Source organism: Erithacus rubecula (assembly GCF_903797595.1).
Source record: "Erithacus rubecula genome assembly, chromosome: 20".
Lineage (NCBI taxonomy): Eukaryota > Metazoa > Chordata > Aves > Passeriformes > Muscicapidae > Erithacus > Erithacus rubecula.
This window is the reverse complement of record NC_136672.1, coordinates 9,350,691-9,378,586: the sequence shown is the minus strand read 5'-3', so window position 1 is coordinate 9,378,586 and position 27,896 is coordinate 9,350,691. Positions and strand designations below refer to the sequence as shown.

Genomic DNA, 27,896 nt, shown 5'->3' with positions numbered 1-27,896 from the left:
CCCGGCGGGTGTCGGTGTCCGCAGGCAGGTGCGCCGGGCCGGGGCTGCTCCGCCGCCGGGCTCTGCTTTGCTCCTCTCGGCTCCTCTCCGCCGTGCCCCGCTCCGCACCGCCACCATGACCGTCACACGGCTCGACCAGGGCCAGCGCTACCGCCCGCGGATGGCCTTCCTGAAAAAGGTGAGCGCTCGGCAGCGCCGGGGGCAGCCGCACCGTTCTGGGCGCACCGGCGGCGTTCCGGCGATGCGATGCGATGCGGTGCCCAGGGCAGCGCTGCCGGTGCTTGGGGTGATGTGCGTTCGCAGCATCTTCTCGGCCGCGGCTCCCCGGGGCACCTGTGGGGTCCGAGGGTGGCAGCCCCTCCCCGGGAGTTTGGGGCCGTGACCTGTTGCAGGGGCTGTGCATCCCAGCTGGCTCGGGGGACGGGCTGGCTGGAGAAAATGGGACTGTAATGTTGTTTGTCTTTTGTAGCTTATCTCATCTGAATGGCTCCCCTGACACGTTTTCCCCCTCTTCCATTATTTTTTTTTAGAGTCCCTCAAACCTTCTTCCATTCCCAAACCCATCCTCTGCAGAGCCAGGCCACTCTGTAGCTCTGGTCCAGTCAGTCCAGTGTGTGTTCCCAGTGCTTTCAGCTGATGTCCACAATCAGGGGGTGTATTACAGACTCTGCCTGCTCTCTGCCTCCTTCCAGTTTTTCAGACATGAGTGTGTTTGTGGCCAGAAGCAGTAGAAGAGGTAGGATGGTGTATGCCCACGCTTTTGGGTGTAATGTGTAATTTTAGGTGGGTTTTTTCTGTAGCATTCATTCAAAGTGTAGCCAGTTGTAGTGTAGCTGGTATCTGCAGATTTTAAAAAGCAAAGTGTTAAGCTAGCTTTTCTCCCACCCACCTCTCCTGTTGAATGGAACTGAATTTCCAGTGACAAGTACAAGCAGCAAGTTGCTGTTCGAATTGTAGTTAGCTTTCCTCAACACCCACAAGTAAAGAGGATTTCAGGGATAAAGGGAGGGAAATCTGGGGATATTCAGTGCTAAGGTATGAGCCTGGCAGTACAAGCACTGTACTTACTACACCAGAGGAAGTACAGAGGGTATTTTCTTTGGTGCTGTGTCTTGCAGGGTAAATTTGGCTGGGGAGCCCTGCCAAGGGAAATAGTCCAGGCCAGATTCTGTAGTGAGTAATGCTCGGTGGAGTTGTGTGCGGGGGTGCAGAGGAGAAGCTGTGTGCTTTGAGAAAACAACTGCCTGCAGCTGTGCTTCAGCTGCTCCGTGGGAGTGCAGCAGTCTCTGCAAAGCGCTCCGAGTTCCTCAGGTGGGAAGATCAGTCAAAACACAGTGAATTGCTGTTCCAGAGCGTGCTCAGCTCACACTGTGAGCAGCCAGGGGGGCTCAGCACTGCCAGAGCCTTGCAAGTCCTGTTAGCAGCAGGAAGGGAATCTCCTGGTGGTCAGTGAAAGCCCTTGGCTCTCGTCTCCACTTTCATTCCTGCTGTTTCTTCCTGGCCTTGGAGAAGCTGTGCTGGGAGCCTTGGCTGTTCCATGGCAGTGTGGTCTGTGTGCAGACGTCCTCAGAGCTGCTGGAAACACCTTTACAGGAGCTGAGGATGCTCCCAGCGAGCACCTTACAGGCTTAGACCCATGAGGAGCTAAAATCCTAGAAAGAAGCTTTGTTAATTGCTTAAGCCTGTGCTCACGCTTTGCTGCCAGCTGACACTCGCTGTGCCTGGGCTGCTGCAGCTGCAGGGAGGGATTCCTGCAGTGCTCTCAGCCCCTGGGGGCTGTGCTCTCCCAGCACCTGCTCCCTGTGCTGCCTCTCCAGCATGAAGTGGTGACCAGAGCAGCAGCCCTGCCATGGGGCATGGGGAGAGGACAGGGGGGTGCTGTAGGGGTGGTGGGCAGTGCCCTGCTCTTGCTGTGAGGCTGCTCTGAACAGGCTGGACATGGTCTTTATGGCTGAGTTAAGAGGGGATCAGAGCCCTGTAACACCTGCTCATCATGCTAGCACTTAGATTATTTTATTCTGTTTTTTCCCCCTTCTAAACCCTCTTGCCTGGAAGAAGAATGATCCCAAAGTCTGTCGGGATAGCAAGCAAACCTGTGAAATGCATTTTTATGTGGATGCTGTGAGGGCTTGAATGAGCCCAGGCTCTTGCTGCCAGATGTGGCTCTGCTGGGCATCAGCTGGCAGAGCTGGGCTGTGCTCTCCAGGAGCTGCTGGGCTGGGTGTTTTTCCTTGCTGTGCTACAGGAGCTGCACCATGACTCACACCTTGTGGGTAGGGCTGATGGATGCCTTCTTCCTCTGCCTCCTCCTCACTCTGGTCCCTGGTGGCTTCTCCCAAGCTGTGCAGCAACCAGGGAGGGACTGTTCCAGGGTCTGCAGCATGGCTAGGGGTTTTTCCAGCCTGGGTTTGCTTTTTCAGGCTTAGACTTTCCAGCAGCTGCTGGCCCTCATCTTCCAGAAAGCACCTGAATTAGCAGGTTCCTGCTCTATGAATGAACCCCTGGATATGGCTAAAGCTGAGTCTTAGGCCAAGCTCAGCCTCATCTCATCCTCCTTTCCCCTGTTCCAGGCTGGGAGATGCCAGTGCTGCATCTTTCTTTCCCTTTCTTTCCCCTCCAGACTAGGAAGAGCCAGCTACAGCCCTGCCCTCCCCACTCAGATTTACTTCCTTTAGCCAAGCCATCACTCAGTGGGAACAAGCCACTTCCCCTCAGCTTTAATTAAGAAAAAGCAGGAAGCTTTAGGTGGTTAACAATGGATTTTTTTCATTTCTTCTTTTTTTCAGGTCATCCATCAGTGTGCAAATCAAGGTTGGTAGCTGTAGATCTAGTAAACAATTGAATGAGCCTTCAGAGGCCAGAGTGGGGATAAGGGGCTGTGTTGTTACCTTGGAAATCAGAGCAGGTAGGGCTGATCATTGCAAGCAGGCAGTGAGGGGGGCTGGAACCAGGCAAATATGATGGAGAAAGCAGCAGATGTTTAATTACAGCACCAGGACTGTGCTCTCAGCTGGCATCTGGAAGTTCCTGCTGGGAAAATTGATCTTTCATATGTCTGAAGCAAGGATGCCTCTGTCTGGGTTGATGCTGAGGAGAGCTGAACTCCTCACCTTGGCAGTGTTTTGCTGTTGCATTTCTGAGTCTCAGCACCTGGAGTCTGTTTTTCCTGCACTGTGGATGTCCTCATCTGGGGGAGCTGGTGGGTCCCCAAAGGGTAAAGCTCAGGCAAACAGGGACTTGGTTAACCCAACCAAGCAATCCATCAGTGTCATCTGCCCCACTGCTCCATCCTCCTTCTCCAGAACCTTGGATACTTCATCAGTTGCTGCCCATTTGCCTCTCCCTGGGGCTTCCCAAGGCTCCTAAAATCCAGTGATGGTTTTTCTTTCTTTGTGGCACTTTGAGTTCTGCTTTGCACTCGGTGAACTGGACCCTGTGACTGTGCAATCAGAGAGGGGACAGACAGTTTTCCTGTTGTCTCCTCTGTGGCTTTCAGGGTGAGTTCACCTCCAGGCAGAGATTCCAGCTGATCTGCAGGGAGATCTCCATGAGGCTGGTGCCTTGTGGTGTGTCTGTGTGTGTGATGTGAGCTCACCCTGAGCCTGGCTCCTTTGGCAGTCCTGACATTTACCTCTGTGTGCATCTCCACCCATCAACCAGTCAGGAAGTGGCTTCTGCCTCTGCAAAATTCAAACCAGACAGCTCTTTCCTGGCTGAAAGCATGACAAAATGTGCTAGAGCCCTTAGCAAAGCAAGGAAGTGTTCCTGCTGTGTGTGAAGCAGCCCTGCTGGGCTCCCTCTGGCAGGCTGGCTCTGATAGCAGCTCCTGATGGCTGCAATCCTCTGTTCCCTTGGGAGGAGAGGCACAGACAAGCTGAGTTTTGATCAGCAAGGTGGATGGTTTGCAGCCAGAGCTGGGCACCCCCAAGAGCAGCTCCTTGCTTTTTAATATATTTGTCATTTCTCCAGTGACAAGAGGGAGTGTGGCAGAGTATGAACTCGACCAGAGTTAGGAGTGGCTGGTTAAAGGAAGGGAATGTGCTGTGCTGCAGGGCTCTGGGGGTTTCTCAGCCAGTTCTCTGCTCTCAGCTGGTTGAAGATGTCTCTGGAGCTCACCTGGAGAGCAGCAGCTGTGTGCTGGAGCAGGATGTGCTGTGCTGCCTGCCTGGAACAAATCCTGCCTGAGCCTGGGGGATCCTGCTGGCATCTGCTGGCTGCTCACAGCACTGGGACAGGGGGGTGAGCAGGGCTGTGTTTGCCTCCAGGATCTCTGTTCTCTGTGAAGGGACTGTGCAGCCACAGAGAGGGACTCCCCAAGGTACTGGGTTTGCCTGAAATCCCAGTTTCCTAAACTGGGATGAGTACCCTGCCTGCTGGACCATCCTGCCTCACCTCATCCCACACAGCTGAAGTTTGTGAGGCTGAAATTGTGGGTTCTGTTAAAAGACCTAAAAATGTCTTTATATTCTATCACTTCAGGTCAGATTTTGCTCTTTTAAAATATTTTATTCAAATATGTATGTTAAACTTTACCACGCTTCTCCATTTTAGCATTAATTTGTCACTGCCTTTAAAAGCAGTTGAAAATCCAGTTTTACTGACAAGCCCAGAGTGTATCCTGTCACTACAGCTTAAATCCTCACAGAACTTGGCAAGTCTTGGGACCAAAGTCACTGTGGTGCCTGTGAAGACAATACCCTCATTATGTGTTCGTGTCATCAAGTCACTCTCGTTAAATCCTCTACTCTCAGTTTAAAAGCTACAGCCTCACCCAAAACAAATGTGTGGAGAGACCAAATTGGTCCTGTTGGACCAGTTTTGATTTAATATCCCTGGAAGCTGAAGGCAGAAAGCAGAGCATCTTCCCCAAAGCTCTCATAGCACTCAGATAATCAAAAATGAGGAGATGAGGAGTGTGCCCCAACTCCATCCATCTGAGCACAGATCCCAAGTGAAAGTAGAAGCTTTGTGCTTTTGGAATGGTGCTGGTAGGGAGTCAAAGAGAAGGAAAACACCTTTGAAAATCATTTTCTTTTAAAAAGAAATCAAGATAATTTGGAATGAGAAATAGAAGTTGTCTGGCCCCGAGTGTGAGACTCATCCTCTGTTAAAAATGAGTCACCAGGATCCCTGAGGAACCCCAGGCAGGAGATGCCAGATGGGGCCAGGAGGATGTCCCTGCCCCATCCCTGCAGGGCTGAGCTTTGCTAGCTGAGGGTGGGTGGGTGAGTGCAGCCCTGCACAGGCATGGTCAGAGAGCCCCTCACACACCTCCTTTGCACCTCCTAACAGAAGCACAGATTTTATTCAGATTAATAATAGATTTTATTCCCTCCCCATTTTTCTTTTTAAGTGCCCAGTGAGCCGGAGAGGAACCCTTATGGGTAGCAGAGATTTTATTTAGTTTTTTTTTTTTTCCTTAGCTCTCATGGAGTGGTTCCATCCTGTCCCTCCTGTGCTCTGTGTGTGTCCAGTGACAGTGTGAGCTGCCATGGCTGGAGGTGCCACCTCTGGTGCCAAGGGGAGCTTCAGAGAGGGCTGTGACACAGCAGTGCCCACCCCTCTGCAATGCTGCCTCCTGCCCATCCTGAAATCCATCCCATCCCCTGCTTTGCAGATTGAAACACTCATGATGGAGATGCAGAGCCCAGACACAGGAATCAAGACACAGACACAGACTGTGATGGTTGCCAGCATTCCCCACGCTGTGACAGGTAAGAGCTGCCCCGAGGGAAGGGGCTGGGCTGAGTTCAGCACAGAAAATCTGCATGTGGCACCCAGGGCTGCCAGTGCCTGGCTGTGTGCTGCTGCTCTGTCCCCAATAAATATCAGCTGCACATCATTTGAAATGTACCTGCTCCCTTTATCTTGTTCTCACTGTGTCTCATTTCATTCCTACTCTTTGAATCAGGCACAGAGGTTGATCCCCAGGCACTTTCAGCTGTCTCATGGGGGTTAACTCAAGTGACCTTGTCTTCTCTTAGCACAGAGGTGAGGATGTGCTGCAGCCTCCATGCTCATGCTCCCAGTGAGGCTGGATTACAGATAAATATTAAAATCCAACTAAAACAAGCAGCCTGGAGGCAGCCTGAAAAATGGTACTTCAGAAATGAGCAGTAAACAATTAGTCTCCCTTTTAATGCTTAATACTAGTAATCATTTTTCTTAAGTAGGCAGGAAAAGAACAAAATATTCAACCCACTTCTGTGCCTGTAAATGACAGCTTTGCTCCCTGGAGGAGGCTGAGGAGCAGCACCAGGAGCTGTGCTGTGTCATGTGTGGTGTTACAGGCACTCTTGTCACAGCCTCCTTGTCCCTGCTCCTCCTTTCACCAGGCACTGTCAGTACCTCTGCCTCCCTGTTCTCCAAGCCTCCACAAAAGCTCTTGTGAGGAATCCTCTGCTATAAATATTCACACATACTCCATACCCAAGTTTCCTCCCCCTGCTTCCATCTTTCTTCAGCACTTTGAATTTCAGAACAAAAACTCCCACTGAAACCAGTGAGTTTGTTTGCTCCAGGCAAGTCTAGAGACTTTTTTCCACTGTGTTTGCAGAGCCCAGTGTGTTGTTTGCTCCATTTTTTTTTTTTTTAATGAGGCTGCAGAGGCACTGAAGTCACTTGCCTATGAGAAGAGCCAGTCAGTGGAAGGGTCAGCAGAACTTGGACTCATCTGAAGCTGCTGTCAGCAGCACCCTCCATGCACTGCAGTGCAAACCACATCCTGGCTCCCACAGCTATTCTGCAGCTGAGCTGGGTGGAGGCTTTGCCTGTACAAAGGAGCTTCCCAGAGCTGTCAGGGAATAGTTAAGGCAGCACAAAGGGGAGATTCCCTGTGCTGAGGATGCCATCCCACTCAGATGCAGTGCAGGGGAACGAGAACTTCTCTTGATGTCTGCCCAATGTAAAATCCCACTTCCTAAAAGTCCCCTGGTGTCTGATGTGTTAGCACTCACCTTCATTGTGTGCTGTCTGCTTTACTCTGTTCCTAACTAGAATTGCTGCAAGTTCCCTCTTGCACAAGTCATAAATTCATAAATTCACCTCTGACAGGCAAGTGACTTCCATTCCCCCTGTGAGCTGGTCATCCCTCTCTAAATTGGTATTTTTAGTGCTGCATGGATATTGACTGGCCTCTGGGTGTTGCAAAAGAGACTGATTCATGTTTGATGAGGGTGTGGTGAAGATACTGGAGCAGGGAACACAGATCCATTGGAGAGAGCCTGGCTCTGCCTGTGCAGGAAGCTAACTAGTTAAACTCAGTGAAAGTCAGGAAAATGGCTCACAAATAAACCTCGATGTTAAATGTGCACCTTTGGGGGAAAGTGCTTACTGAGGGAGCTGTCTAGAAATGAGTGATGAGATAATCCTTTAATTTCATCTATTTCAGGAAGCAGGCAGTGGGATAAGAGCTCTGAGCCCCTATTAGAAAGTTAAGTCATCACTGCAATGTCAAGAAAGGTCAACACCTCAGTCTGCAGTCCTAGGGGAGGTTTGGAGGAGAGGGACAGTAACTGATCAGGGAACAAGTACCTTTTTGCCCTCTTTAAATGGAAGGAGTTTCATGAAATTTGCCCCCCAGAATATAAAACTGCTGGTGGTTTATGCTGCCTATGGGTACAACTGCTCACAGTCCAGCAAAAGAGCTGGGAGAGATAAAACGGGTGTGAATGCAGAAATCTTGTTTCCTTTTGATAAAACCTCTAACAGTGCAGCTTGCATCTGAGATTTGGATATCCCTTCTGCCCATTAAAGGACTCTCAGAGGATCAGTCACTGGTCTTCTACAAAACTGAGACAGGACTGTGCTCTGTGAATCTGGAGTTTCTTTGCAGTGCATCTTTCCAGGCAAGGTGGAGCAAAACCTGCCCTTCCCTGGGTGTGAGAGCTGTTGCCTCCTTAAGCCCTTCCTAAGCCTCTGATGAGGGTTTGGATGTTGCTCAGGCCATGTGAGCTGGTGCACTCTCTGCCTGTGCCATCCCAAGGTCACTGCCTGCCTCAGGCTCCCTCTGCCAGGGCTGGATGTTTTTGGGGGTGCCAGCATGGCCAGAGGGAGCCCAGCAGTGCATTTTGTCTGTGCCCCCTTGCATTGGAAAGCACATTTACAGAAAAGGGGGCTGTGCCCCTGGTGGGATGCACAGCACAGTGAGGGGTGAGGGCTGGAGAGATCTTCTTTCCACCCATGGATTTGGGCACTCTCCTGATTTCAGACCCTGACCTTTTCCTTGCTTTGCAGGTAATGATATAATGCAGTGGATTCTCCAGCGCTTGCAGATCACTGCAGAAGGTGGGTAAAAAATGGGAAAATTGAGGCTTTCTCAGCTTTCACTTATAAAACCTTAACATCTTAGTTGAATCTCCCCTGCATAAGAGCTCTCTTTAATTCCAGTGAAGTGTTTCTGTGCAATGAAAACATCTGCATTCTCCATTTCCAGAGGCACTCCACCTGGGAGACCTGTTTGTCAAATATGGGTATATCTACCCTCTTCAGGAGCCAAAGAACCTCACCCTCAAGGCAGATGGCAGCCTCTACAGGTTTCAAGTGAGTTGCAGCTCCTCTAAGCTGCTGAGAGGGAGTTCAGCACTAGTTTTTTATTAAAAACAGGAAGCTGGGGCAGTTTTCAGGAGCTGTGTAGCTGTGCAGGAGGAAGGAGAAGACTCAGAGAAATCTGCACAGAGAAGACTGAGATTGCAACTTACAGGGAAACTGTGATAGTTTCTTCAATTAAATTGGTGTACTTGTTCAGCCTAAGAATAGCTGTGCTTTCCTCCAAAGAGTGTTCCCTTCCAGGTCTTAAAGTAGCAAATGGAATTGCTAGTTGGAATTGCTGATGTGGGGGCACTGAATAATGAATATACAAAAAGCACAGTAATAACAGGATGGTAACGAGGTTCCTGCTTGGATTATTTCCACTGCTATGGGAAATTGGGATATTCCTGCTACTTGGCATGAGGAGTCCATGAGTTCAGGGCCTTTGTACACTAACAGGGGACTCCTTTCCTTGCAGACCCCCTATTTCTGGCCAGTGCAGAGCTGGGCTGCTGATGACACAGACTATGGTGAGTGGTGGCACTGCTCGTGTTCAGGGCTGTGGTTTGTCACTCAGAACTGTTCCACACCTGCTCTTCATGTTCTTGTGCAGCATCTCTGCTCGCAAGCACCAGCCCTGGCTTTTTTTTTTTTTTTTTTTTTTTCTATGCTGTTTTGTGAGTAATTCTCAGAAATGGTGAATTGAGGGTGTGACCATCTTGTGGTGACCTTGGTGAGAGAAAGTGCTTAAGCTCCTCTGTTTCACTAAGGTGCATCCCACAGGAACACATCTGAATTACCTTGTTGGGGAGGGAAGACTTTAAACACAAGATTGGATTTCCCTGAGTAGTTAAGTGTGTTCCTGGATCTGAGCCCAAGGCTGTCTTCCTGTAGATTTGGATCAAGCCCTGCATTCAGAGATGGTTCTTGCTTTATAGAAAGCACAGTGACTTCCAATATCTCCTGCTGGCCCTTTCCATATGAACCTCTTGTTGCCTTTAAGGTGCTTTTTGTTGTAGATCTGATCATGAATCTTGGTGATCAGCTGGATTTCCTCCTATGGGCTGTGCAGTTCACAGACTGATTTGTCCATACCAGCCTTGTCCTCTGTGACTTTTATCTTCATTATGCTTTAGGCCTTCCGAGGAAATAAAAAAGGAAATAAAATTCCATTTTAGACTGGAATGCTTTTATTAGAACTTGAGCAAAAAAACACCAGCCTGTGCTCAGAAAACTTGGAGGTCAAACTTTGAGGAATGTCAGCACCTGAAAGGATTATTCCAGTGTCCCTTGAGCCATGGAAGCCTGGCTGAGTTCCCAAGGGAAGGGTGGCTGCTGGCAGAAGGCACATGCCAAAATGACAGACCAAAATCACCAAGTTCTTTTTTGTTCACTGAACTTTTGTGAGCTTGGAGCTCATGCCTGGGAAGATATTGTAGCAGACAAAGGCTCTTGTGTTTGTAATGTGGTAAATTTATAATTATTCTTGGACTTGCTGGTCTAAGTATAACTGACTGCTAATTTGCTTCTACCTCCACAGCAATTTATCTAGCAAAGAAGAACATTAAAAGGAAAGGGATTTTGGAAGAATATGAAAAGGTGAGGAGACACTGCACTTGTTCCATTACAAGACCCTAATTTGCTACAACTTTAGCCCTTTGTTGCTAATGAGTGGAGCAAGGCAAAAAATCACCCCTTCAATTGCATGAGGTGTTAATCCAGCAATATCAAAAACCAACATTTTGCAAGTAAAAAAATGACCAGTGCAGAAAACTACTGTGAAGTCAATTATAATTTTAGCAGGGGTAATTGCTCTCCTTGCAATGGTATTTTTGAACTGTTGCAATTCTTGTAATTATGTGCAGAACAATCCAGATTTCTTGGCTCAGTCACCAGCCTGGCCTCGTTGAACTGTGGAGAGTCAAGAAAACCCCAGCATGGGAGTGCCCTGGTCAGAATTTTCACACTAACTGCTTTTTTATTTTTATTCCAGGAACATTACAACATGCTCAATCAAAAAATAAACTACAAGTGGGATTTTGTTATTATGCAGGCCAAGGAGCAGTATAAGTGAGTTGACTTGCATTCCCTTGTTTGCATCACTGGGGAGGGTGTGAGGAGCAGAGCTTGGCTGTCTTAGTGCACAGTTAAATCACACATTAAAAACACCAACTGCAGCTCTGAAATGGCTTGGAGGGGAGGTTTAGGTTTTGCACTTGATGTGGTTCTGTTCAGATGCAAGCTCTCACTAGAATTAACTTCATCTAGCTCAGTGCTCTCCATGAGTATTTGTGGGTCAGGCACTGGACTTTGGGCTTGTTGTTGGTCTGGGTCAGGAGTTACTTGCACATCTCTCAGCTGAATGGGGTGAATCAAGAAACACTAAATGTTCCCAGCAGGGACTTGTGGAGAAAACTCAAGTGCATACTTAGGCACCCAGCTAAAATGGCTTGATTTTAGGAGCTGAAACCATCATATTCCCAGCAAACTTAGTGAACATAACATGGGATTGCTCTTTTATAGATCTTTCTCCTTCTGTGGACTCTTCCCTTGCTTTACCTGCTGGCACAGCAGGCAGTGCCTGTGCTGCTCACAGCTCTGTGTCTTCCCTGGGATGGCAGCCAAGTGCTGGGAGTGCAGCTCATCAGATAACTGCCTCATTAAACACCAGACTGTTGTTCTTGTAAATTGAGGTCAGACTTGGGCTAAGAGATGCCAAATGCAGTTTCAAAGTTAGATACCCAGCCTGTGTCTGGCCCAGTAGATTAAACTTGTCTGAGGCTGTTTGATGGTGCTGCTGGGGCAGACTGGTGCAGAGCACCCACCCTGATAACCACAGCAGGGAGGCCACATGCAAACAGCCTGCTGGGAATGCTCCCTTCCCCATGCTCAGCCCCAGATTGTGCTCAGGACTTTTCTGGGAAAGAATTAGTTGGTCCGAGCCCAAACCATGCCCCTTCTATTTAGTTGTGGAGGTGATTTGGGTTTTAGTGCCTGGGAAAACTCCTCAGAACCATTTCCAAGTCGTTTCTGTGAGAAATGCCCCTGCTTTACTGAGAGGCAGGGATGAGACATGTCCAGGATGTATCTCTGGGGGGGCAGTCCTTGGATTCTGCCTGAGGACATGGGGCAGGGATGAACATGAAGCAGCAGGACTGAGGGCAAGTCAGCAGAAAGCTACCAGAGGGCTGTGTGCCTATCAAAAGGGGATGTGCCTGCTGCCAGCTCAGCTCAGGAAGATGATTTCTCACAAGCCAGAGTCATGTGTGGCCGTGTGAACATGATCTGCAGCCCAGAATTAGCCAGGGCAGGATGTGGTCAGGAGGCAGCATCAGAGCATCCATGGGGCAGTCAGGGTGGGACCCACGGGCAGGGGAGGCAGGGGGTGTGCCCTGCTTCTCATCCCACTGGTTTTAGGTGGGAAAAAATTCCTGAATTCTGCTGTTTTTGGCTTTGCAGGGCAGGGAAGGAGCGGAAGAAGGAGGACAGGTATGCCCTGGACTGCCAGGAGAGAGCCTACTGGCTTGTGAACAGAACTCCTGTGAGTAGATCCTGCCAGGCTGACTGCAGTGGTGCCCTCCCTGCAGCCTGGGACCAGCTCCCATGTGGAAAGGGCACATGGCTGTGTGCCAGGCAGGGGCAGAGCTGCCCTGGGTGCCCACCACCTTCCCTTGGTGCTCTCAGGGGCGCCAGGGGCACAGCTCCAGCTGCAGCACCCATGCTTGGAGAGGGGCATTCCCAAATCTGGGGGTTCCCAAGGCACTGCTGGCTGGCAGCTGCTGGCAGAGGAGGCCTGTGGGTCTCCTCCTGCATTTGTGTGATCCACAGCCTTTAAATTATTTACAAAGCTTTGTTGTTCACCACAGCCAGGCATGCTGGATGCCCTCGAGTATGGATTAGACCGTGTCACAGATCCCAATGAAAGTAAGGTAAACCAGGTGAGACAGGGTTGGGGTTTTTTTCACCTACTGAATTTGTCTGGGAGGACCCAGAAAATGTCCCTGGGGTTGTCATTTTTTGGACACTGGAGGCTGAGTGAGTCAGCCCAGCTCTAACAGCTTAACAGGCCAGAGGTTGAAGCTGTTTCACCCAGGAGGTGAATCCCTCAAAATAAGCTTTGGCAGCTTCTTCTGACTTGAAAAGACTTTGTCAGCTTTCTTGCCATACCAGTTAGTGTGAGTGCTTGGCTGCAGGACATGTTTTCTTTGCTGGGGAAACTGAATTAAGGAATCCTCTATCTCCAGGTGCTCGTTGCAGCCTTTGTATTAGTGCTGAATAAACTTGGTGGGGTGTAAAGGGTCAGTGCAAAGATCCAGGTTTAAAATAAAATTACAGAATACCTCCCAAAGGGTAATTAATGTGTGGTAAGAAGATGAAGAAATTGGTGTGGTGGGTAGGAGACAGAATGTTGCCCAGAAATGCTTACTGTAGACCATGAAGAAACAGAATCAATGAGCTGAGGAGGGCTGTGACTGGGTGAACTGGTTCAGGTGTGAAATCACACAGATCCAGTCCCTGGATGAGGAGCTGGAGCTGCTTTTCCTTCTCCTGTATTTTTGCCCTTAATAGTGTTCATTTGGAAGCAAAGTCCAAGCATCTCTCAGCAATTCAATGCAAATGCTGCTGCCATCACACTCACAGTATTCCCACAACTTCCCATTTTTGTAGCAGCCTTTAAACATCTCAGCAGCCAGAGGCAGGATAATTGCTTTGGCCAGCTGTGTTCTGTTGCTATAGAAACTGAAAAGGAGCAAAGTGTAGGGTTGGGATGTATTTTATTTTTTTCTTGCTGTAAGTAACAGCTGCTGAAAGCCTTTTTTTCGTTTTTCTTTTAAGAGTAAAGTAGTGGAAAAGGGAGAGGGATAGAAAGAGAAGTAAGCCAACTTCTTGCCCAGTGTTTTTCAGGTGACATGGGAAGGATTTTAGGTTTGCAGACAGCCTGAGGAGCTGCACCCATCTGCCTGGTAGCACAGGGGAAGGGAGCTGAGGGGTCTCTGCCCAGTTCCCCCCTGCCATGGTCAGTTCCCCCATCAGGGGAGGCTCCAAGGAGGGCAGAGCCAAAGGACACCAGCTTTGGGGTCACCTCCCTGCTCTTCTCCTTTGAGCTGGGCTCTGAGCTGTAGAGAGAAGGTTCTCCTTGCTCCTTCTTTTGCTTTTGAGAGAGTGATAGAGAATACATGAGACAGGCAAGAGCCCTCCTGGAGCCACCTTTGGATGAGCAGCTTTAGTTCTGTCCTCTGCAGGCTGCTCTCACCAGCACCTCTGGCTCAGCAGAAAGAATGGGCCAAGCTCTGATTTGTGTCCCTGTTCAATCCACCTTCACTTTTTGGCCAAATTATGGAGATTTTTATATTGGCAGTTGACAAAGGAAAGAAAATAATGAATTTCTGATTTCTTTGAAGCTGACATTAGCATGAACATCTCTCCTCTTGCTCAGACCCTTTGGTGGGCTGTTCCCTTCCTCACAGGCAGAGTCCTCTGGGGATAAGCAGGTGCTCAGACTCCTTTGAAGGATGTTTATTACTGATCCATGGGCATCCCTGTGGTTATAATGAGTTAGGGGCTGTGGATGGGCAGGAGGAGTCAGGCAGAAGTAGCCACCATTGAGCAGCTAATTAAGAGATGCTTTAGCCTTTTGTTGCCTGGATTTCAGGGTCATATCAAACCTCACAGCTTCAGAATTACCAGAGTGCCTGCAGGTACCTGCACAGCCTCTGCCTCCAGAATCTTCCTGAAAGGTGCTTTAGCTCCCCCAAAAATCACTGTGCTGGATTCAGGGGCTGCTGAATGAAATGCCCTGGTTTGTTGTGCACAGCAAATCAGCCACAGATCGAGTCATTGCTGGCCTTTAATTTCATAAGTCAGTTTTCTGCTGCATCATCACAGGTTTGGAGAGCACAGGGTCAGGGGCAGATAAACAAGACAGGGGAAAAAATGAACATCTGAACAAAGCTGGGTGCATGGCCTGTGGCAGATTTGATTTCCAGCTGCAGGGCTGGATGCACCAGCACAGTGGAGATGAGTGTTGAGATGATCTAATGCCAGAGTCAGGATTTGCCTCTGCAGGCTGAGTGTAGGGAAAGGCTGGCTGTGCACTGGGCAGGGGTGTTGGGGTGTGCAGAGGCAGCTGGGTGTGTGCTGGGGTGCACATTGCAGGGTTGGAGAGGCAGATCTTCCTTGCCCAGAGTTCTGGAGGGAGGCTGGGCTGGCTCTGCCCTGTGCTCAGTGCCAGTCCCTGCACAGGGATCAGCCTCAGCCTGCCAAGCTCTGTGCATGGAGCACTCAGGGCAGAGTGAGGGTGGCATCTGCACTGTCCTGGTCCCAAACAAGCTCTGCACAACCTTGTGCTTGTTCTTCACTCCCAGCTCCTTCCAGGCATCCACCCAGTGCTGTTTCCAGGTGTTTATGAGCTCTGTAAACAGGGAGCAGTGGCCAGGCAGGCAGAAACACCGTGACTATCATCTCCCAGTGTGGTCAGGAAGTCTCACACTGAGCAGAGGAGCCAACAGGTAGCTGGAATTAGCAGAGATCCCAGCTCTTGCAGGAGCTGGTGGCCTCAGCCATGTGGGTCAGGTCCTGGCTGCTCCCAGCTGGGCTCTGCAGCCCCAGTGCCAGGGCAGCACCCAGCTGGTGGCAGCAGGGTGTGACCAGGGCAGGCAATGTCCCAGCGCCACGGGACACTCAGGGGTGTCAGAGGATGTGGAGCAGCTCATGGCACTCTCTTGAGCCAGACTGAGGCCTTGCACTAATTGCCATCTCCATTTGAAGCCCTCAGGGCTGGGGAGCTGATCCCTGGTAATTGGGATAAGTCACTCGTTAAGGGCATTGCAAAATTAATCTCATTATGAGAAACGACTCTTTTGTTCCAAATATGATTTCCTTGCAAATGAGGCAGGCTGGGTGGGTGGTGCAGGGCACTTTGGCACTGCTGCAGTCACTGGTGGGGTCAGGGTGGGTGGATGGTGGGGACAGCTGGCAGTGCTCAGTGGCACACAGGGGGTGCTCAGCAGCCCTGAATTGGGAGAAAGGGAAATGAAATGGTAACAGCTCTGGGGTGGAATAGCTGAGATCCTCCCAGTTAGTGCTGGTTTGAGAACTGGAAGGGGCTGAGCACAGCCAGCACCTGCAGCCTCCCAGGGCTCAGCAGTGGGCTCCCCTTGGATCTGGCTGCAGTTCAGGTTGTGCCACTGCTTGGGGATGCTCAGCACCTTTTCTGGGGGAGCCTCCCCACCTGGAGCATCCCAGCAAAACCCCCTTGTTTTCCCAGGAGCAGCTGCCCACCACACTGACCTCCACACAGACTGTGGCAGGAGGGGATCCTTGGTGTGTGGGGCACTTAAAATAAAATCTTCCCTTGTTTACAGATTTTTTCCTCACCCACATATTATTTTTTCTGTTGTGATGGCATTTTAATGGATCCCTGTCTGTGTAACATTTAACTCCCTGTTCTCTTTCTCTTTCCCACAGCTGTTTGTCTCATGTGTGTGTGGTGTGCTGCCAGCCTCTCAGACCCCTCTAGAAGATAACTCCACTTTCCTGCCACGTGAGCTGCCATCAAGCCACTGTGCCAGCACCCACTTCTCCTCCCCCGCTGCACCAGGCCTGTCTGAGGCCCCAGTTGAGAAAAAAAGTGGAAGAAAATAGGGTTTTAAAAATTCTTTTAATGTGTTGAAATCAATGCTCTAGCCACTAGTCCCATCAAAAGGAACCTTTCAGCTGGTACTTGTAAATCAGATGTGGTTTATCTGGTTTGTATCTCAGATTCCCCAAGGAGACAGTGAACTCCTGTTGTGCAGGAGGCAGCTGGCCTGGAGCAGAAACACAGGTCTCTAAACAGGACACTTTGGGGCAGTAAATACAATAAATTTATCTGTACAAGCAGGTGATTTTTCCCTTCTGTTTCTGCTGTCTGTCTGAAACAATGACACTGTAGAAATGAGGGGAAGAAATGGTGTCTGTGTGGTGGCCTGGAATCAGGGGTGCAGCTAAGAGCAGAGAAGGGTGGAAAGCTGTTCCTCAGTTCCTCCATCATTCCTAAGGGTGTCCCAGGAGCTTGTGAACCAGCAGGGGAGGTTGTACAGCCCTGTGAGCAATGATCTGCTGTCCCAGAGCTTTTTCTCTCCCTTGATGTGTCAGTCCTTTTCCCCACTCACACAGGAGCCAGCAGAGCATCTCTGCTGGTTTTTGCTGCCCTGTTTGTCCCTGCTGAGCTGCTCATGGGATTCCCAGCAGGAAAAGCTTCCTCCCCTCACAATACCACTGTGAGGATTTTATTTTGGTGCCTCATTGGTCAGGGTCAGGGCTGGCTCTGTGGTGGTGCTGTAGGATGGGGCTCATCTGCTGCATATCTGGTTCCTGCTGCTGAGATGGTGAGTGGGCTCCTCAGAGCCAGGTGTCAGCAAAATTCACGTGTGTTTCTGCCATGTGGAGATGAGTTTCTCCCTCCTGAGCAGGTGACAATGGCTAAAGTGCAAAAGCAGATCAGTGTCCCCACAAGTCAGCCCTGGGAGAGCATCTTGCCTTTCCCAAAACAGGGGCAGTTTGGGGTGCAGGGTCTCTGGGGAGGTGAGGGGAGAGCAGAGCTGCCTGTGACATTCAGAACCAGGATCTTCATTCCTCACAAGCTGCACTTCACCAAGGCACTCTGCAGACCCCAAACAGGCTTTGTTTGATAGAATAATTTTGGGATGCAGGTCTTGACTGAAAAGGGAGCTGAGGAACTGAAACCCTGCCTGAGCCTTTAAAGGCTTGCTGGGAGCATCCCTGACTCAGCCTGTCTTTCCTTCTCCAGTTTATTCCACACAAAGTAACTGTGCTTCAAAGGAAGCTGTGTGAATAAACACCCTGCAGTTAATTTCTTGCCTTCATTGCCTGCTCATTTGTGGATGACATGTAACATAGTCTGAGTTACTCAAATCACAACGTGAACACCCTTTGCACAGCAGATACTGCTTCTGAGGCTTTTAATTGTGGTGTTTATATTTTGCAATGTGTTGGTTCCTGTCTCCTTTAGCTAATATTGAATGATCTAATCTGTGTCTCGTAAATGAATCTATTTTAGCTCCATTAGAATAACCCCTTAATTGAAGGCATACAGGCAGCCTGTGATGGGAGAAGTAATGCTAAACAGTAAATACAGCTAATGGGACAATTTACCATGTGGGGATGCTTTTAGCTTTGATGATACCCTGATTAGCTCAGCTGCTGTTTGATTTTAATTGTCATCAGAATTAATTGGAGAGCACTGCACAACGGCAGCCCTGCAACGGTGTTTCCTTGTCTTAAAAAAAACCCAAAAAAACTGAAGCATCCATCCCAATTTAATGATTATTTGTTTGTTTTACAGAAAAATACTATGGAGTTCTATAGGAGAGAGGTAAGTGGTGCTTCCCTCACTTCTTGGTGCTCGTGCTGTGTGAGTTGCTTACACCAGTGTGGCTCACAGCCCTCTGTGCAGGGATGGGCTCTTAGAGAAGCAGAATCCCTGCCTCATGGAGCTTTTCTCAATGTAATTTCAGGCCATCCCCTCCCACTGCAGCTCTCCCAGTGACGGGAAGGCTCAGGCAGGGACAGACACCAGGGCTGGAATCCAATAGATCAGAATTAGTGGTGGGGAAATCACAGTGGCGCCAGCGCAGAGACAGCCAAGAATCAATGATAATTACATGCTAAATCATCCAGAGCATTTGTAGGTGCTGGGGATGGTAGCTATTATTCAATTTCTATAGAACATGGGGAGTGCTTTTTAATTACTTGCACATTGCAAAGTGTGCTTCTGATGTTTGCAGTAAGCTCAGTGAAAACAGACATTTTACTGAGACAATTCAAGGATTCTCTGGTTCCTTGGACATCCAGTAATTAGGGAAGAAGCAGTCCCTGCTGTAATTAGCCCCACTACCAGGGAGAGAACCTGTTTGAGGTTTAGATAGGCCTTATCTTCAAACCTCAGTGCTCCTAACCATGGCCATGTCTGGTCCCTCAGATCATGTACTATCAGCAGGCCATCTTGAAGACCAGAGTGAAATCTTCTGTCTCTCTTGGAGGGTAAGTCCTGATTTCCTTCTGTCCACACATTAATTAGTCTTCAGTGCTTATCTCCTGATGAGCTGATGGAGCTGTCTGCTCTGGCAGCTGGTGACTCAGCCAGGGAGTCCATGTGCTGGCCCAGTGCTGTCTGGGCAGGAGCAGGAGGCTGTGGAGGAGTCAGTCCCAGCAGGATGGAGAGGCTCTCTGGGAGCTTTGGGATGAGAATCCCACTGAGGCCAGGAGGTGCTGACACTGCTCTGGGCCAGGCTGTGATGCCTGGGCACAGCCCTGCAGCTGGGGGAGGATCCAGCAGTGTGTCTGTCCTTCAGCAGGACAGACTGACCCTCCTGGGCTGGATTCACCCCCATGAGTGTCCCTGCCCCGTGGTGATGCTCCTCACCTCTGGTTGTGTAATGCAGGTTATTCTGTACTGGAAAAGGAAACAGCCTCTCATGAACATCCAAGCAATTAATTAGCAATTCCCCTTCCCAGTGGGAGTGTTTCCTGATGAGGTTGTTGATGAAGCATCCAGCCCAGGCATGAGGCATTGCTGTGTTTGCCAGAGGCATTCCTGCCTGGAGCCTCCTGTGCTGAGCAGGCACCTTGAGGAGCAGCCCAGAGCACCTGCCTGCATTGCACTCTCACTGCCACCAGAGATTCCTGTCACAGCTGAGATAAACAAGGTGCTCCTTGGAGAATGGATGAATGAAATGGGTGGAAGAGAGAATCTTCTGAGAGCCACAACTTGCAGGGCACCAGCAGCTCTGCTCATTTTGTCTGTCACTGACTCCCAGGTCACTTACAACTCTGCTGCCTCAATTCTCCAAACTGTGAGCTGGGGACACCTGGCTGCTTTCCAGGAATTTTGTGGTGCTTACCTGTTTGGCAGTGGGGCTTTTCTCTCCATAGTTCTGGTGGGATAAGGCCTATCACTAGATGAAAAATCTCAGGAACTTTGGAACTCTGTGTCAGCTGCAGGGTTGTGTCCAAATCAAGTTATTATTAATGAGGGCATGAGCAGCAGCTGGGCAGTGTGCATGCTTCAGAGCACTGCAGTGATTCAGGACAAGCTGCAAGGCACTTCAAGAGCACACAGCCCTGTGAGCTGGCAGGTTTAGATTTGCTTGGTCAGAACATGGGCTGGGGTGCCTGATGCAGGTGCTGGATGCCTTGGCATTCCCAGTGGGAATGTGCCAGCCCTGTGGTTTGCTCTGTGCAGGATCTGTGCCAAGGTGCCTGCTAGCAACAGGGCCCTGGACACTGCACTCCCAGCTCTGAGCACATGAAAGCACTTTGGCCTGGGAGGAATTTTAAGTGCAGAAACCAGAGGGTTGTTCTGGGTTTTTTTTTTGTTTTTTTTTTTTTTCAAGAATGAAAAAGGGAGGCGGGTGCTAAAATTCCAGGACATTAGTGAAATGGGTTGTAATTAGTAGTCTGGCCAATTTAGAAGGTGGGAGAAGTGTTTGTCTGGTTCCTGGTGGGAGAGAGACAGTTCTGCCTTGTGCCAAGCCCTCAGAGCCACTCACAGGGCAGTGAGCCCTGTGGTAGGTGATGGAGGAAAGGAGAAGCTGGGATGAGCCCTCAGCATTCCCTGACTTTCCCAGAGCTCCCTGAGTTCTCCATGGCTCGTGGGAAGGCTGCAGAGAGTGAACACAGCCCTTGTGTTCCTGTCCCTGACACTCCCTCCTAGAACAGTGCAGGATCTTAGGGGGAGCTTAGTCCCACTTCCTTAAAATGAAAAGGGAAAGGGAGGTGATGGAGGAGAGTCTTGGATCTCCTTGCATTTGTATTGACAAATTCACTGCTTTGAAAGACAACCAGGAGACTTGGGAAATGGAAGAGATTAACTGAGCTAATGAATTGATTTTTCTGAGAAGGCAGGGGCCATGTTCCAGATCCCTGTGCTGAGAGTCCTGCACCTCTGAGGGTATCTGGAGTCTGTTATTTGGCTGTAATGGGGCTGGCTGTAATTCTGGCTTCCAAATTCATATTTTGATTTTGGATTTGTTGCAGGATTGTCAAGTACTGTGAGCAGTTCCTCTCCAGTGATCCTATCCTGTCTGGATGTCTCCCCAGCAACCCTTGGATATCAGATGACCCTGACTTTTGGGATCTCAATGCAAAGTTGTATGTATTTATGCTTTTTGCCAGCCTGTGGTTTACAGTGACCTTTATACTGATAGAAATCAGGAAAGGGAACCACTGATTATCATGGTATCTGATCAGTGATGCTCAGAGAAGCACTCCCTTTCAGATTTATGTTGAAATTTGGAATTCTCCATGCTGAACTTTCAGCACTGCCTTCTTCAAGTGGAGCCTTCCTTAACATCACAGAAATTCCTGAGCTGATGATGGGAGTGTGCACCCAGCCCCTGCTGAGTGTCTGATCCTGCTCTTGGATGAGTGAAGCCCACCTTAACCAGCACAGGAATGGAATGGGACCAGAGCAGGCTTCAGCTGCTCCCCTGGGGCTTTGCTCACCCCTCAGGCTGATTCCTTTGGCTTGGAGGCACACACTGGTGGTCCATCCCTTCTCTGAGATCTCCCCTTTGGACAGGATTTGCTAATTACACAGTGTCATCTCTTGGAGCATCCAACATCTCAGTGGTTCTGAGAGCAGCAATCCTGTTATGGACTGATTGTGTCCCATTAGACATCCCCAGGGGATGCCTGCACTCAATGCCTGCATGAGAGGCAGAGCTCTGGGCAGCAGCCAGTGCCTCCTCCAGGATGGGACCGAGTCAAACCTCGGGGCAAGGCTGGGCTGTCACTGTCAGAGCTGCACAAATCCCAGTTCAGTCCTCATCCCGCTGGGACCAGAGCTGTTTAATCACAATTTACTTAGTGGGTTGACTTCAGCAGCTCATTACACCACTCAGGAAAAACAAGAGAATGCAGAGCAGTCCCTTGGCATTTTGGTTTCAGTGAGTGCTAATCGGTGTTCTGCCCTCAGGGTGGAGGTGCCCACCAGGATGAGAGTGGAGCGATGGGCCTTCAACTTCAGCGAGCTGATCCGGGACCCCAAGGGCAGGCAGAACTTCCAGCTCTTCCTGAAGAAGGAGTTCAGCGGTGGGTGGCAGTGTGTGCGTGCCTCTGTCCCAGCTGAGGTGGCACTGGTACCATCTAGTGGCACAGACACACTCTACAGCCAGGGAAGGGCCCTACAGGGAACTGGCTGGGAGGGTTTAAATTGCGTTTTAGGAATTAATTCTTCCCTGGGAGGGTGAGGAGGCACTGGCACAGGGTGCCCAGAGAAGCTGTGGCTGCCTCTGGATCCCTGGAAGTGCCCAAGGCCAGGTCAGAGGGGGCTTGGAGCATCCTGGGAGAGTGGAAGGTGTCCCTGCCCCTGGAAATGAGATGGACTTTCAGGTCCCTTCCACCCCAAAACATTCCATGATTCCATGACTGCTCCCAGAGAAGCTGGAACTGGCTGAGCTCACAGAGGTGTCAGTGGGCAGAGAACAGGGGAAAGCTGTTTTCCTCTTTCAGTCACTGAAGAATTGGAGAGATTGGTTTGGGGCCAACAAATTGTGGCAAACAAATCCAGGAGTGAATAAATGGGATTGTGTTTTCCTCAGCCTCACTCTCTGCCAGTTGTGTGCTTGTCATGCAGGAGAGAATCTGGGTTTTTGGGAAGCCTGTGAGGATCTCAAGTATGGAGACCAATCCAAGGTCAAAGAAAAAGCAGAAGAAATCTACAAGTGAGTGTGAAAATTTTCCACTCTTAAACTCCTTGTGCATGAGTCCCATCACCTTCCACAGGTTCTCATTCTCCAAGTAATTTATTCCTAAGATTTTGACCTGTGGGCTGTTACCAGATGTGGCTGTGTTTTGTCCTCACATAGGAAAGAAGTTTTTGGATGTGAAAGTAGAAGTGGTTTATATATATATATTTACTTTTCCTCTCTGTTCTCTGTTACATTTCAGTCTTAGGATGTAATTTAAATATCAGTGTGGAATAACAAAGTTTTTGAGGCTACCACAAGCCTCGTTGGGGAGGCTTTTTGCTTCCAGTGAGCTAAAATTTGGCTTGTATTTTGTGCAAGAGGAAGTGAGTGCAGTCTCTGATGAAGAGAACATTGATTGCCCAAGATCAGGACAGCAAATTTCAGCTGGGGTGGGGGAGCTGAAAGGACTTTCCCTTTCATGCATAGGCAGGAATCTGTGAATTCTCCAGCTGCTAATGGCAGTGCTGTCCCTCCTCCTGGCAGGCTGTTCCTGGCCCCGGGGGCACGGCGCTGGATTAACATCGATGGCAAAACCATGGGCATCACAGTCAAAGGCCTGCAGCACCCCCATCGATACGTTCTGGATGCTGCTCAGACACACATTTACATGCTGATGAAAAAGGTTTGTTGTTTGCTGCACAGCCCGAGGGGGATTCCAGCCCTTCAGTGCCTTTGTGTGCTATCAGCTGTGCCTTTCAAGGGGCCCTTGTTTGAAAATCTCTCAAATTTGCTGAGTTAAGCAAGTGCTGCTTCAGGCTTTTGTGTTTTGCTGCTGCTTCTCCCCTCCAAGGCAGCCTGTCCCCAAGGTGGAGGGGGTCAGGTGGCTGCTGATTTTAGGAATTCATTCTTCCCTGGGAGGGTGAGGAGGCACTGGCACAGGGTGCCCAGAGAAGCTGTGGCTGCCTCTGGATCCCTGGAAGTGCCCAAGGCCAGGTCAGAGGGGGCTTGGAGCATCCTGGGAGAGTGGAAGGTGTCTCTGCCCCTGGAAATGAGATGGACTTTCAGGTCCCTTCCACCCCAAAACATTCCATGATTCCATGACTGCTCCCAGAGAAGCTGAGCTCACAGAGGTGTCAGTGGGCAGAGAACAGGGGAAAGCTGTTTTCTTCTTTCTGTCACTGAAGAATTGGAGAGATTGGTTTGGGGCCAACAAATTGTGGCAAACAAATCCAGGAGTGAATAAATGGGATTGTGTTTTCCTCAGCCTCACTCTCTGCCAGTTGTGTGCTTGTCATGCAGGAGAGAATCTGGGTTTTTGGGAAGCCTGTGAGGATCTCAAGTATGGAGACCAATCCAAGGTCAAAGAAAAAGTTCCAGCTTGGGCTCCAGCTCATGCACTGGAAGCAGCAGAACTGGACTGATTTTCACCCATCCAATAAAAGTTTGGCTCCTGGAATACAAGCTCCTCACCTTGCAGTGACTCTGAGACTCTGCTGGCCCTGGCTAAGCTTCATTCAGATCTTTTGATCTGGGTCTTACCGGTGAAGATTTATTGTGAGATGGAAAATCCTGGGAATTTTACAGCAAGATGAAAGGATATTGGTTTAAATAGCTACATTTGCCTGAAAGATGCAAAGTCTTTTGGGCTGCTGAGGGAGATTATCCAGTTCCCAGCCTCCCTGGCTCCTGAGCAGCTGTATTTGGTGGTAGTTTTAATAAGGGTGTTTGCAGCCCATAACTACCAGTTTCTCTTTTTTCTCCTAGTAGGACTCCTATGGTCGCTATTTAAAGTCTCCAATATACAAGGAAATGCTGGCCAAGGCTGTTGTGCCACAAGAGGGTGTCAAAAAAAGGCAAGTGAAACTGGCTGTAATTGTGGGGTTTGTTTTTCTTGTTGTAGCAAGGGTAGAAAAAGCCCAAGTTGCAGCAAAATTACTATGATTTAGATGTTCTCTTAATTAAATAAAATTTTGCACTGAGAAGATGCTTTGCTTTGAGACTGATGGTGCTGTTTATTCATGAGCCCTTTGGAAGTGGCTTGTGAACAGTCAGAATGGAGCTGCTGATTGCTCAGCTGCCTTCTCTGGTGGGTCTGCTGAGAAGGGCTGGGATTCTTAAATTAATTCATGGTTCCTTTCCTGGAAGGAGAGAGCACTGGTGTCCTGAGCATGGGAAAACTGCTGCCCATGAAACCTTGGCTGCCAGAGCAGAGACAAACCCAAGGTTTGGGATAATCCTCAGGATCTGCTCAGCTCTTCCTGGACAAAGCTGCTCACCCCTGGTGTGAGGGAAGGTGACAGGGAACAAACAGCACCCTGTGAGTGACAGCTGGCACAAGGTGGATGGCCTTGGAAATGGCTTTTTCCCAGCAGGATGAAGGTTATACAGCAAATCCAGGCCATTTGGGCTGCATTTAGCTGCTCCTAAAGCTGAGAGTGCAGTGCCAGACTGGGTGGTGTTTCTTTCTCTGTTCCTCTTCCACTCATCAACCTAGCAGCAAGAAAAGGGAATTGTGGACTTTCACAGTGTTGTTTGGAGTCAGGGAGAAAGCCCTGCTGCTGCTGGTCTGAGGTTTGGGCAGTTTTTTGAGCCACACATCAGGAGGACACTGGCAGATGCTGGCTGATGCCAGTGATCCTGCCTTTGTGTTTGTCAGTGCTTGTTCTGGACCCCCCAAACCTCAGCATCCCATTAACCTGGAGCTGGTTCCTCATCCAGAGGTGGGTTAGCACCCCTTCTCACAGCTGGGGAAGTGGCTTTGCTGTTTCAGCCACCAGAAACACCCATACAGGTCCTTGCCTTGATCTTCCTGAGGGCACTGCAGAAAATCCCACGGGTGGGAGTTGTTTAGTTCAACTCACAGTGAGTGTATGTCCAAACAGAACAATAATGAGAGCATGGCAAAGGCTTAGAAGCTAGTTGGTTTTTTTTAAAGCATTAACTGTAGAAAAATCAAAACTCAATACTGCCATTGGGTGAGCTCTGGGGAGCAGGACTCCCACACTCCCAGCAGTTCTGTGTGTGGCACTGATCCCCCCAGCGCTGTTTAAAGCACTTTGCTCTCCTTTAGCCCCCTCTGTGTCCGAGCTTGTCCTCCTTTGCTGCACGGGGGAGGTTTTGGTGCTTCTCCTCACTAACCCCCTCTCCTCCTCTCTCCGCCCAGCACGGGTTTGTTCGGCCGCCGCCACCTGCGCTCCAGCCCCAGCCCCATCGTCCTGAGGCAGCAGGAGGAGGAGGCCAAGGCCAGGGAAGCTGCCACCACCGTGGACATCACGCAGGTCATGAGCAAGCTGGACCGCAGGAACCAGCTGCAGAAGGAAGCTGCTCCCAAGTAGGGCCGGGGGAAGGGCAGGGCGAGGCTGTGCGGAGCTTCGTCTCCCTTCCTGAAGGTGTCAGTGCTGCTTTAGCTTTCCCCGGCCGGCTCTGCCCTCTGCAGCTTCCTGCTGGTTGCCGTGGCTGCTGCGGAGCAGATGAGGCTGCCCAGGCAGGGCAGGGAGGGCTGGCACACCGGGCTGCTGCTGGGCCAGGCTGGGGTGCAGCACCCTGCACACCTCAGGGGAGATAGATCCATCCTTCCTGCTGCCCCCAAATAGATCCTTCCTGCTGCCCCCAGATCCATCCCCCCTGCTGCCCCCAGATCCATCCTTCCTGCTGCCCCCAGATCCATCCCCCCTGCTGCCCCCAAATAGATCCTTCCTGCTGCCCCCAGATCCATCCCCCCTGCTGCCCCCAGATCCATCCCCCCTGCTGCCCCCAGATCTATCCTTCCTGCTGCCCCCAGATCTATCCTTCCTGCTGCCCCCAGATCCATCCCCCCTGCTGCCCCCAGATCCATCCTTCCTGCTGCCCCCAAATAGATCCTTCCTGCTGCCCCCAGATCCATCCCTCCTGCTGCCCCCAGATCCATCCTTCCTGCTGCCCCCAAATAGATCCTTCCTGCTGCCCCCAGATCTATCCTTCCTGCTGCCCCCAGATCTATCCTTCCTGCTGCCCCCAGATCCATCCCTCCTGCTGCCCCCAGATCCATCCTTCCTGCTGCCCCCAAATAGATCCTTCCTGCTGCCCCCAGATCCATCCCTCCTGCTGCCCCCAGATCCATCCCCCCTGCTGCCCCCAGATCCATCCTTCCTGCTGCCCCCAAATAGATCCTTCCTGCTGTCCCCGAATTCATCCCTCCTGCTGCCCCCACATCCCTCCCTCCTTCTGCCCCCAAATTCATCCCTCCTTCTGCCCCCACATCCCTCCTGCTGCCCCCAGATCCCTCCCTCCTGCTGCCCCACATCCATCCCTCCTGACCTGCTGGATTTCAGTGACACTCCCACACCCCTGGCCTGTTGCAGGTGATCAGCAGGGAGCTCTGCTCTGCTCTCCTGTGCCATCAGCTGGGTGTGCAGGTGCAGAGCTGCCCCTTGCCAGAGCCTGCACAAGGCCAGGAGAGATTTTATCCAATCTTTCCACCTCTTGTCTTGTCTTTTTCCTCCTCTTCTATTTTCTGTTGTTAAAAATCCAACAGGAGGTAGCTGCAGTTGTCACTGGCTTGTAGCCCAGAGGCAAAGGAGAACAGGGTAGAAGTGTTAAGAGCTGATTTCAACTTTAAGTAGTGTTTTCTTTTTCATTTGCTCTGTAGAATAATGCAAGCTAAAATGCTACATTAGTGCTAAAGAGCTCAGGGAGATTCCAGGCCTTGCTGGGAAAGCTCAGCATGCCTGGAGCAGGCCAGTGATTACCAGAAGTGTGAAGATTCCTACAAAACTGAGTAAAGGGAATTGAAGGGGCAGAAAATCTCCCTTGTTTGTTAAAATTTTGGGGAAGCAGAGGAACTGGGTGGAAGCACTGAGGGAAGCTGTCTTTCTCCAGAACATGTTGTTCATCCTTTTTTAATACTGAGGGTTTTAGGGAAAATGGGAGATGATAGAATCTCAGAATGGTTTGGATTGGAAAGGACCTTAAAGCTCATCTAATTCCACCCCTGCCAAGGGCAGGGACACCTTCCACTGTCCCAGGCTGCTCAGAGCCACATCCAGCCTGGCCTTGGGCACTTCCAGCTTCTGGAGAAAGCTGGCAGGGAGTGGGAGCCCTTGGATAGTGGGGTGCCTGCAGGCTCCTGGAGCCCTTGCAGGGCAACTCCCTGTGAACAGGGGACAGTCATGATGCCACTGTGTCCCCAACAGCTCCAGCAGTGACTCTGGCCCTCCCCTTGTGTGACATCAGAGGCAGGGCTGGACACTCTGGTCTGGTGTCACTTGTGGCCAAGCCAGGGAGATTTGTCCTGCCCTTCCTTATCCCACTGGTGATAAACTTCCTTAGAGGAATTCAAACTGAGTCACCCCAGATTTTCCCCCTGATGTCTGTGCTGAGTCTGTTCTCCTGCTGGAAGCAGAGGCACACTCTGCACTGCTGTGCAGGGGAGCAGGCTCAGGCTGCCTTTTAAAAATTCTGCTTAAAACCCCAAGGCTTTTGAGCACCCTCAGCCTGCCTTGGCTTCAGAGCACTGGAAGACTCCAGAACCTGGCAGGGTTGGCCCAAAGCTTTTGGCTGTGATGAGCTCTACAGTCTCTGCAGGGTTTGTGTAACATGGAGCACTGAGCATGTTGGGATTGCCAGTATGTAGTAACATGTGGAAGATCAAGTCAGGGTATAAATAATAAATAACAAATCTGTGTGTTCCCGTCA

At 50.3% G+C, this 27,896-nt stretch overlaps 1 protein-coding gene across 3 annotated transcripts; it reads left to right on the top strand.

Annotated features, from left to right (window-relative positions):
• RGS9 (regulator of G protein signaling 9) lies at positions 1 to 27,896 on the top strand. 3 transcript variants are annotated; one of them, XM_079323492.1, is made up of 17 exons: positions 1 to 178; positions 5,618 to 5,714; positions 8,236 to 8,286; positions 8,435 to 8,541; positions 9,008 to 9,059; positions 10,070 to 10,128; positions 10,523 to 10,599; positions 11,989 to 12,070; positions 12,396 to 12,458; positions 17,876 to 17,905; positions 18,512 to 18,573; positions 20,569 to 20,682; positions 21,509 to 21,624; positions 22,169 to 22,256; positions 22,767 to 22,905; positions 23,991 to 24,076; positions 25,387 to 27,896. In XM_079323492.1, exons 1-17 carry the CDS (start codon positions 116 to 118, stop codon positions 25,556 to 25,558), a joined length of 1,458 nt encoding a protein of 485 aa, XP_079179618.1. In that variant the 5' UTR covers positions 1 to 115; the 3' UTR covers positions 25,559 to 27,896. The 3 variants fall into 3 exon arrangements, with proteins under 3 accessions (XP_079179618.1, XP_079179617.1, XP_079179619.1); XM_079323491.1 differs by having other exon boundaries at positions 12,396 to 12,467; positions 25,387 to 25,776; XM_079323493.1 differs by lacking the exon at positions 25,387 to 27,896 and having other exon boundaries at positions 12,396 to 12,467; positions 23,988 to 24,076.

What these genes read in the sequence shown, in the direction of transcription:
- RGS9 (XM_079323491.1), top strand. Translation starts at nt 116, where the DNA reads ATGACCGTCACACGGCTCGACCAGGGCCAGCGCTACCGCCCGCGGATG. An exon ending in CTTGCAGATCACTGCAGAAG is followed by an intron (nt 8,287 to 8,434) that starts GTGGGTAAAAAA and finishes CTCCATTTCCAG; the next exon opens with AGGCACTCCACCTGGGAGAC. An exon ending in TCTTCTGTCTCTCTTGGAGG is followed by an intron (nt 18,574 to 20,568) that starts GTAAGTCCTGAT and finishes GATTTGTTGCAG; the next exon opens with GATTGTCAAGTACTGTGAGC.